General features: G+C 39.1%; 1 protein-coding gene across 1 annotated transcript in view; it reads left to right on the forward strand.

The window, feature by feature from the left end:
* ZNF318 (zinc finger protein 318) overlaps positions 1-9802 on the forward strand; it is a 31177-nt gene extending 21375 nt beyond the window's left edge. The window contains exon 10 of the mRNA XM_021390334.1: positions 148-9802. Within this exon, the coding sequence (XP_021246009.1) occupies positions 148-3558 (3411 nt within the window). The 3' untranslated portion in view covers positions 3559-9802. The remainder of the gene's footprint in view (positions 1-147) is intronic.

Raw genomic sequence — 10844 nt, forward strand, 5'->3', positions numbered from 1 at the left:
CATCTCAGTTTCTCTGTAGGAAAAAGTTCTCTGCTCTCTCAGTGTTGAGATGGCACTTACTTAACAAGGCAAAGCTGTTACAGAACTGAATTGGTGTTATATTTTTCATTGAAATAGTTGCTAAAACAGTGCCATTTATTTCCTTAGAAATACATAGATGAAAACCCACTTTATGAAGAAAGGAGAAATCTAGACCGTCAAGCTGGATTGGCTGTAGTTCTGGAAACGGAGCGCAGGCGGCAGAATGAGCTGAAGAGGAAACTAGTTGAGAAACAGAAAGAAGAGAAGGATGAGAAGAAAGCAAAAATAATAAAGAAAGAGGAAACAAAGAACATCCCAGAGCTTGGAGAAGGAGCTAATGAAACTCAAGACAAAGTAGATTCTTCTGGGCGAAAAATGGGTATTAAGCTTAAGCTGAAGAAGGAAGAGAAGAAAGAGGATAAAAAAGAAGAAAAGAAGGAGGAATATAAAAAGGAATCACCAAGTCAGACATCGTTTGGGAAATTCAGCTGGAAAAAGACTGAGAGAGAGGATAAAGCCCCAGGAGTAGCTATTCCAAAGGAGGAGAGTATGGAGGGAAACAAAGAGGAGAACAAGTTTCAGTCTGGGAAACTCCATGCCAAGTCCATTGAAATCAAGCTGTCTGGGAAAACTGTTATTCCACACACTAGCCCATGGACACCAGTTGCTTATACATCAACACAATCAAAAATTCTACCCAATCTACCAGTCCCAACTATGATTTTCAGGAAATCTACTACTGCAACAGTTAGCAAACCTGCACCTTTGAACACCTTTTTATCCATCAAATCCGCTGGAGCCACCACCAAACCACTACCTGTGGTAAAAGAAACCAATGCAGATCTTCTGCTGCCTCCAGATATCATCTCAAAAGCTTTTGGAGGAGAAGAGGTAATATTAAAAGGGTCAGAGGAGGATTTGAAAGCACCAGAGAAAAATGAGTCTTCTCAGACTTCTGATATACCACCTCCTCCACCTCCTCCACCTGCAGTCCAGCAGGCTGCTGTCATCCCTGCAGATGAAGTAGCTCCAGGTGTGTCTGAAAGTGAACAGACAATGCTGGCAATGCCTGTAAAGCCCCCTCCTCCTCCTCCACCACCACCACCTTCTACTGCTTTTAGTGAACAGGCAAAAAAGATAGAGAAACGAAACTCTTGTCTGGCCACTGCCAATGCTAAAGATCTCTATGATATTTTCTACAGTAGTGGTGGAAAGGGTTCAGCTGACAGCAAGCTTGCAAGTTCTACGCTTCCAAATGGAGAAAACTCTAACCTAGCTAAACCTGCAGATTTTCCTGCAAGCTCTGTAACAGTCAGTAGCTTATCCTCCTTTAAAGAGGAATCTCAGAATGTGGCTACTGAAGTTAGCCAGGCCCACTCAGCTGAGAGAGGCACAGTAATGGAGAAAACTGGTTTTCAGGAGTGTTTAATACCTAATTCTGAGACGAGTGGTGACACTGAAAGTGATATTCAGAAGGACGTAGGTAAAAAATCCCAGGCTCTTTCAACAGATACTCAGATTAAATTGAAAGAGGGGGATTCTACACAGTGCAGTAATAAAGTAACAGGCAGTTGGATTCTTGATGAGAATCACGCTGAAAGGAACAAGAAGATATTTCAGCCTCAGCTGCCAGAAATGTCAGTCACAGAACTGCTAGAAGCAAAACCTGCTTCTCATATTCAGATGCCTGCAGAAAAGGGACTTGTGGATGTAGCAAGTCGAGTGCAAGCAGACAGCAAGGAGTTCTGTGATCTGCAGACAGCAGAGATCCAAGAGAAAGTTGGACAGGAAGATACAAATAAAATTGCAGTTGGTAACACAGATGTCCCTGGCACTTTGGAGAAAGGTGAAGTGAAGAAAGATGGGGAAATAAAAGCAGTAAAGCCTGAGCTTAGTCTAGAACAGATTGAAATTCAAAATTTGGGAGATCCCAATTTGGTAGAGGAAAATGTAAGTGATAGCTGTAGAACTGTTTCAGAAACTGATAGTCCACACTTGCTCAGTGATTCTCAAAACACTTCAAAAGAAAAAGCTTTAGTAGCAGTAATGACAGAGCAAAATTCTACTGACACTTCCTTAAAAGATGTGAAACTGAACAGTGTGGCTTTGGAAGCACCCGGAGTCCTTGGCAAAGCTCCTCAGATTTCAGAAACCCAAAATAAGATTTCAGAATTGACAAGAAGTCCTGCTGAATGGGATGCTTCTGGAACCAACAGAGAAGAACAGGTCATGGCAACCAGTTCTTACTCTGAAAGTGGTTGGAAATTATCAAATACTCCTAATGTAGAAATGAAAACCTGTTCTAATAAAATTAGTGCTTCAGAATTGACAGAGATAGAGCCAGAGACATCTCTCAATAACACAAAATCTGGAAGTAGCACATTAGAAGCACAAGAAAAGGTTAGACCTGAACTGTCAGGCCATGCAGTATTAGATAAGCAAACCCAAAGACAGGAGGTTGCTTGGTTAGTCAATGCCTGCTCAGCGAGCATTGTTGAACTTAGATCCAGTGTAGAGTTAGTAGTTGAAGTTGAAAAAAAGTCACTAGGACACACCGGATCTGGTGAAACATTAGATGATATTTTTGCTAAGAGAGACAGAAAAGAAGTAGGAATAGCAGGGTTTTCTAGGGCTTGCTCTGATCTTGTCCAAGAGTCAGCAGTTGCTTTATCAGCAGATTTCAGTCAGCATCTTTCAGAAGAAGCTGTCAACAGGCAAACAAAGCGTGAGGCTGTAAGAACCTCAGCAGACAATGACTTTCATCTGAATACCACTCACTCAGGATTTAATACTGAGCAATCTGAAAGGCTCTCTCCAAGTGTTAGTGTGGATAACAAGAAAGATTCCTTGAGATCAGAAAATACGAAACGCAGTGAGACTCCCTCTGAAAAGGCAGAGCTCGAGTTCAAAAGCACAGATTTTCATTTGGGAAATACTAAGGCAATACATGAAGACATCAGTATCCTTCCAGCAGGACTTTTAAATACGAATGTAAAAGAAGTTTCAAAACTAGAAACTATTGCATCTGTTAAACTGGGGTCAAGCAAACTGAGCAAGGTGGGCATTGGAAAAACAGTGGATGAAGCAGAGATTACTGATTCTGCCACGTTTACTTCTGGTAGCTGGGAAGGGGAAGATAAACTTTGCACCCAGGTTTCTCAAACAGCTGCATCGCATCTTGGATTGCAACCCTCAAACAATGACGCTATGGAAGCAGTCATGCAGGTTCCAGAAATGCAGGGCATTTCTCCCATGTCCGAGACCCTTTGGCAAGTGGAGCAGAGAAAAGGTGGTGCTGTTGAAATGCTGTCCCTGAGCTGTGATGGAGGCAGCAGACAAAGTCAAGCATCTGGATGTGTGGAAACGTTCCTTCCTGGGCTCAAAGAAACACACGGAAAGGAGGATGGCTCAGGGGGCAAGGGAGTATTCACTATCCAGAGCAAGAAGACTGAGCAATCAGAAACCACTGACAGTAGTTTGGAAGCTACAACAACTTCAGGAATTACTGAAAGCTTAGCAGAAAGCCCAGTGGGTTGAAATGAACCCAGCCAGCCCCAATATTTGAGGAGCCAGGGCTGGGGTTACGTGTATGTTTTTTTGTTTGTTTGTTTGTTTTGTTCCAGTTGAGGGGTCTGGGTGCATTTTGCATCATAGGACATGGCTAAATTGAAACTGAACATCATCAGAAACCAGACACATATGTTATTCTGTACATAGTTAATTGTGTAAAATGTTTTTTCATGTGAATTTTTTGCCAATTTCTTTTCTACACTTCTGCTATTAAAATGGAATCTCTCCTTTATAATGCGTGCGTCTTTGTTGTTTATTTTGGGGGCTTCTGTTCTTCGAACACTTCTGGATGATTTCCAGCTCACCTTGTTTCTGTCAGTAGCATCACAAGTAGTCCAACCTGTGGGACGAGCTCAAGAACAGCAATTTAGAACTTGAGGAAACGGAGACTTGCAGAAGAACTAAAACTGAATATTTCTTTAAGCTGTAATGCATGGTTTTGTTTACTTTCATTGTTTGAAATGCAAGAAATGTGATTAGAGTTAATCTTTTGTTTGTTTATCTGTCTTTGTGATTTGTAATCACTGCTGTATTACATCTGTACTTAAGCTGTTTCATGGAATCATAGAATTGCTCAGGTTGGAAAGGACCTTCAAGATCATCAAGTCCAACCGCAACCTAACCATACTACTCTAACCACCCACCACTAAATCATGTCCCCAAGCACCACATCCAAGGTTTCAGTGTATTGTATAAGCACGTTTATGGATGCCACATCACTAATCAAGGGGAGAAAATCTGTCCAACTGGCTTTTGGAGAAGAAGACTAATCGGTAAGGCTCTGTGGCCTGACACCTGGATCAGACATATTGAGGTCACTTACATGTTTTGAAATGGGCTTTCTTTCATTGTATTGTGATCCAGTAACTGTTTGTGTTAAATCATTTAGCAGCTGACCAGCTCTGAAGAAGTAGAAGACCAGAACCCTGGTGTCAGGAATTGGACTCGCTTCATGTGATAGAGACACATGCATGCCTATCCTGAATGATCCTAGAGCTATCAAAAACTCTAGAGTGATGGTTTTCATTTGTATAGCTTATTAAGGACTAAAGTATTAAATGTGTTTGCTTGGATAAAATGAACATTTGAATTTGTAAATTGTTTAAAAAATAAACATATGGTGTTCAACAAGACTTTCTTCTTATTTCTTTTTTTGTTGTTTTGTTTTTTAGCTCTAGGGAAGTGTTTTATTTCAAGTACTTTCTACCTCCTGTGGTAGCTCATAAAATTGAGAAGCCGTAGACAATGAAGATATTCAACAGTTAGCCTGCTCAGTAAAAACCTGATTTATTCTCAGCTGAAGTCAGTGGAAGAACTTCTGTCAACATCATCGCTGGAAGTTTGTTTGAAATCCTAAGCCTTTTGTAAAGGAGGGAGGGAAACAAGCAGAGTTAATATTTCTGTGATCACTACCAGCACATGGACTTTCAGAGGGGGAAAAAAATGACATTTTTTCTTCTGTTTCCATGACTGTGTAAAGATGATATTAAACATTTTTCAGAGTTGTTATTGTGCTTTTTATATTAGAAATATAAGAGCATACAAGAGTGTAATGTGAATTTGTAAAACTAGAGAATGTGGTCAAATCACCAAAGAAAAAAAAAAGAAAAAAACAACCCCAAAACAAGAAAGAAAGATGGTCCTGAGAGAGCCTTTTTCACAATTTTAAGCAGTTCCTGCATGGAATGTAAGGAGAATTTGTTAGTATCATTGCCCTACTTTCTTCAAATAACCATTTGCTGTCAAAAACAAAGAAAACAAGGTTTGATATGCTTTTGATAATTTTTAAGTGGAAGTTGGGTAATGGGTAGAGATTGTTTAAACTCTGTTTTTATTTTTATTCTTTTTTAAAGTTCTTTGTAGTTGTTTCTCGGTATTCTATAAATGTCTGATTATATATCTGAGCTTATTTGTTCACAGTTGACAGCTGAATATTCTACCTCTGTGTTCTTTTCAGTTTCTTCGGTGAAGTGCCTGCCCTTGTAAATCTAACATGGAAGAGGGTGGACCTAAGCTTGCGTGCCTTGTATTGAAGGATAACAGTGCAGGGAAGGGAGATAGGAAGGGAAGGCTGTTTTTTTGTTTGTTTCTGGTTTTTTTTTTTTTTTATGCTTTTAAATGATGATGTTTTGGAATACTGACCACCTGGCTAGTTTCATTTCTCAATTCATATTCATGAAGGTCTCGGTATATGCAACAATAGAGAAACCCATTTGGACAATCTTCTTCAGACATCCTCATTCAATGTTGTCTTACTTGTGTGGGAAGTGCTCTTTATTAACTTTATTTTGGTGGAAAGGACATCAACATAAACGCAATATCCTTTTTATCAGTTGCTTCTACAACTAACGTTGGTGGTCAGCGCACAGCCCTGCTGGCCAGGAATGAAGAGCACCTAGCACCAAAGGAAAGCAAGAGCTTTGCAAATGAGAAACTAAGAGTTGTTACCTTGTATTTGTCTTCAGCTTTCCAGAAGCTAAGTCTTCATTTGATACGAGTTAAACAATACTTCTTTTCATGCCTTTGGTCAAATAGTTGTTCTGTGCCTGAGTGGTCTAGGACACTATTCTGCGCTGAAAGTAAGATTCATTTGTTGTTTTTTGTTTTTTTTTTAAGGTAGGAGTAAAAGATACTCCCGGAACTGCTGGAATGGGCAGGAACAAAATGAATGGTGTGGACTATGACATGCAGGCATATTGGTGGAGGCATTTGTTGTTTAAAAGTTTTTGAAATTGCATGTATATTTTTTTGATCTACCTATTTATTTATTTATTTTTGCTGTGGTTTTCAGAGGCATGCAGTAAATGATTTATCTACTGTACTGATCCCCTGTGCTGGCAGAGCTGTAGCGTAGTGCACTGACTGGGAAGCCTTAAGTTCTAGGCTGGCCTTGGATGCTTGACTCCAGATCCTCAGGAGGAGGGGTGAGTTAATGGAGGGGGATTTACTTGTATGTTTGAATGGTGCAATATGACATTACCTCTCCTTCCTGACCTAGTTCTTCACAAGCTCCATACGCGATAAGTTGCCTTTCTCCTAATTTTTAGAAAGCTGCTGATAGGGAGTAAATAAATCTACTTGATTTTTTCTTTTTTTTGCACATTTTCAAAGCAGACACAAATACCTAGTAAATTACAAGGGTGATGAATTAACTCCAGGCATTTATTTTATACTGCAACTTTTAGTTTGCCATGTTGGAGGCTGGCAGAAAGACCTTTCTCTTGGATGAAGTCTGTGGCAGAACAGCTTTTTATTTAGAGGCAGTAAAAGAAGAGCCATGGAAAGGCAACTGGCATTCTGTCTATGTATTGTAAGCCCTGGTTTTTTTAAATGTTTTTGCAGGTTTCTTTTAACACCTGTGGTCTATTTAGAAAGTAGAAGCAGCTGTCAAATATTTTAATTATGCTGAAAAATTTAAAAGCAGAAGTCATGGTTTAGACAAAATTATTATTGTGGTAGTCTCTTGAGTATGCATATCTTGCCTCTAGCTTGCTGGAATCAATTCTTTGAGATTTTACTAAGCAGCATATGGGCTTTGGGGAGGGTTGTGTGTTTGTTTTAAATGGCCTTGTGAGTGGAAGTAACGTACCAACCAGTGTTCTGTTACTAGTTCTTTCTAATACATGTCTGTTTTACTGGTAGAAATGACAAGTAGGAGATTAAGATACAGGGTCACTGATACTTCTTAATTCTTGGCAAGTGTGGAAATAAATTCTTATCTAAGGGAAGCCCCACGAAGATCTTAAATTTTCCCCGTAGACAGAGATAATTTGTATTTACCAACTTTCTTAACTATTTTTTTAGACTGGTAGATCCCAAGTGTTGTTTTTTTTTTTCAGAAATATCCAGTATCTCCCAATAAGGGAGAGCAATGATGGCAGAAGTAGGTTGGTTTGTTGGTTTAAAGAGACAACTGTCCACCAAACCAGTACACCCCAAAGCATGCTAAAATTATACTTCTTTAGTGTAGTGACAAGTTTAGGGTTGAAAACTTATTTCATCTGAGACTAGAATTACATGACCGAGAATGTCTGTCTAACATGTTGCAGAACTCAGACTTTCTTCCCCTGAAGAAATGCAAGAGATACCACATGGGATAGGTTTTTCTGGGGGCACTTAATGTGTAATTGTGTTGGTTTATTACTCTCAGAATGTTACAGAAAGGCAAAGGGAGCAAAGTCATTATCTGGGATAGAATTAATTCCTCTTTTGCCCCCTACATGGAGTAAGTGGAACTTCAAGTTCAAGTTTATAGTTGCTAGGCCACCTTTTCTGTCAACCAGTATGGATGTATTCTTGGCTGTAACCACCCTGAGCAAAATAAAGCAGCTGCAGTCTGTTACTTTGTCTTAGAGCAGAAAACTGAGACTCTGTACTTAGTGTTAATTCTTGGGGTTTGGTTTGTGATCCTACCACCACCTCTTCTTAGGCTCTTCTTGGAGTGAGAAGACTAAGTACTTTTAAGTTAGCATTTATACTTAAGTTGCTGTAATCATTCCCAGAATGCTTGTATAACAACTGGGGATGCAGAGAGCTGAGGCATCAAAATTGTGAGAGTACATGGTGGAGGATGGTCGAGTAGCTACAGCAAATAAAAGCTGTATCAGAGCTACTTCATCTCTTTTACCAATAGGCTGACTGCAGAATATTCAGTTTACAGAGAGCAAAGCACACATATAAGGTATTGTTTTCAATTCTTAGTAAAATACTTTGAGAAACTTCTTTGTGAGGGAGCTTTAGCTGGCATCTAAGCAGCAGTGAAATAGTTGGGAAACAACCCTGTTTAGTTTGATTGATGAATGTAGAACTTGAATGTTGAAGCAAAATAACACTTCAGTAGCAGTAATAGCTGTGAAGACTAGTAACGAAGCGCAAAAGCTTGGTAACAGGTACCCAATAAAGAAATGATAGGGATGATCCTCACATCAGTACACACATTAAGCCATTCATCTCCTGTCAGATATGAAAACCAGAAATAAAAGAAAAATGCCAGATGATTAGATGAGAGGACTCAATATCTATGTACCTGAAAGATAGGTATCTAGAAATACCTGGTTTGCAGAAGAACAGGACAACAAAGTCCATCAGCAAAGCATTGTCGGTGACTGCTTTTTCTTATAAGAACTGAAGGCTTAATGCAATTAAACCCATTTAATATGGTGCTTTCCAAGGACTTTTTACAGTTTAGGTCCTCTGGCAGTTAGTTTCATAGATTATGTTACTTCACCAAGTGTATAAGAGAGGCTTAAAATCAGTATATCTTGATTGTATGTCTAGCCAAACATCCAAGATAAGATTACAAAACTAATTCATACCTGTATTTCATGCATTCAGTGCAATGAATTAATGCAGTGGATTCAATTTGGCTGCTGGGGAGAAATTCCATACCTACATTTGGTACAGTACTTTATATAATGCACATTTGATGTATTCGGCATTTCGTAGTAGACAAGTGTGGACAGCCTACTTGAAGCTGGCTACAATGTCTATAGAAGAGAGATCATATCATCAAAGATACTAATATACCTGTATTATTCCTCTGAGGGTCAAATTTGTGTTTCAGAACTCAAGAAAGATGTAAGATAAGATTAAACACGGTACTTAATAAGGTTAGCATCCAAGACCAAAGCATCAAATACATAAATTCTGGTATCCTAGTTCTTACAAATCCTACTGTGATACCTGCATTCACTGTATGTTCAACCATAGCTGTTTTCATTCTGTTTTAAGCTTTCCAGACTTCTTCCAGACTATTTTAAGTCCTTTTGGGTTTTAGAAAGGCCTCAGACTTGGGAATATAACAGCCAAACTCACCAGATGGTCAGAAAGAAGGATTTTAGGATGAGCACTGAATTTGCTATAACAAGCCCATTATTCCCTTTTTTGGCTTTTGGTTAATTTCCACAGGAGCTATGAAAATGTTATCTAGAGCTGCTGGGCTTCTGGAATCCTCTTCTGAGAAGGTGGGTGCACATTTGCATGCCTGGAATAGTATCTCTTTGATTTGGTATGAGAGCACATTCTTTGCATTATTAAAATGATTAATCAGTGAGGATTTTCTGTATTAGATGTTGAACATGGTGTTCACGGGTCTGTCTGTAATGTAAGTTCTTTTGCTAGTGTCCAAGAAGACCGTGTATGTGTAGATACTTTTTTCTCTTGTTTTAAACAGTACTATTTTAAAAACAAACATTAAACATTTATGAAATAACACTGGACCCTGAGTGCTTTTTGTTTAAAAACTTTTTTCTAAAGAGGATGAACAGTATGCAGGCTACTTCAGGATTTAATAGTTGCAAGAGAAGGAACTTGTTTCTGAAGCTTGTTGATTCACTGGGCCTTTCTGGCTCTATAGGATCTCTTGGAAGAGCTGCTCAAAGGAGGGGAAATGGCTTTTTAAACTACTTCACTACTTAATCTGGAATCTTACTGTTATTTTGCAACTCAGCAACCATGTTAAATTGCTCATGCAAACTTTTTTTCTCATATGTTCACAGAAGTCTTGTTAACCCTTTCCGCAATTACTCTACCTGGGAGAGATACTGCTGTGTTTCACCAACAGAAATGTTCTAGCAGCAGCTATGAAGCATGCAGAAAAGTAAACACAACAGGCAGACTGACTTTTTGCAGATTTATTATAGAGGTTGATTATCCTAAAAAATAATGTGTAGTAGATTACTTTACAGTGTACAGATATGCTCATGCTATTTTATCTCTGTGATGAGAAAACATAAACTAGTTAGCTGCTGCTGCTGTTCAGGGAAAGACAGCACTTCAGAAATAGTTGTATTCCCTACTCAAGCTCTCTGTCATGCTAACGTGATTCCTAGCAGCAGTGCCTAGTAAGACTTGCCCATCTGTATAATCTGAAGTACTGAATGGTCCAGTCTCTGCTTGCTGTTGCATTAATTTGCTGCTGCAGAGGCTGTTTTGTAAACTAATTTTCATAGCACTGATATCTTTTATCTAGTAGAGAAGTAATGTGAGGGTGGCTTCAAACACCCTATCTAGAAGAGACTGACAGTACTTTTATCCCTTCCTTTCGTAACCAAAGCTGGAGAGCAGAAGAGATCCAGCTACTCTAGAAAGCAAAATAAGCATGTGTTTTTGCTGATAGGTTTTTCAGGAACATGGTATGCTACAACCAGTGAAAAGATTAACTGCCCCACAAAGGCTGCTTTTTAACCTGGCTCTTAACAGAAGTTTCCTACTGCCTGCAGTAAGAAAAGTCTTGGTTGGAGTTGCACAATCTG

The sequence above is a fragment of the Numida meleagris genome, chromosome 3 (assembly GCF_002078875.1).
Source record: "Numida meleagris isolate 19003 breed g44 Domestic line chromosome 3, NumMel1.0, whole genome shotgun sequence".
Taxonomy (NCBI): Eukaryota; Metazoa; Chordata; class Aves; order Galliformes; family Numididae; genus Numida; species Numida meleagris.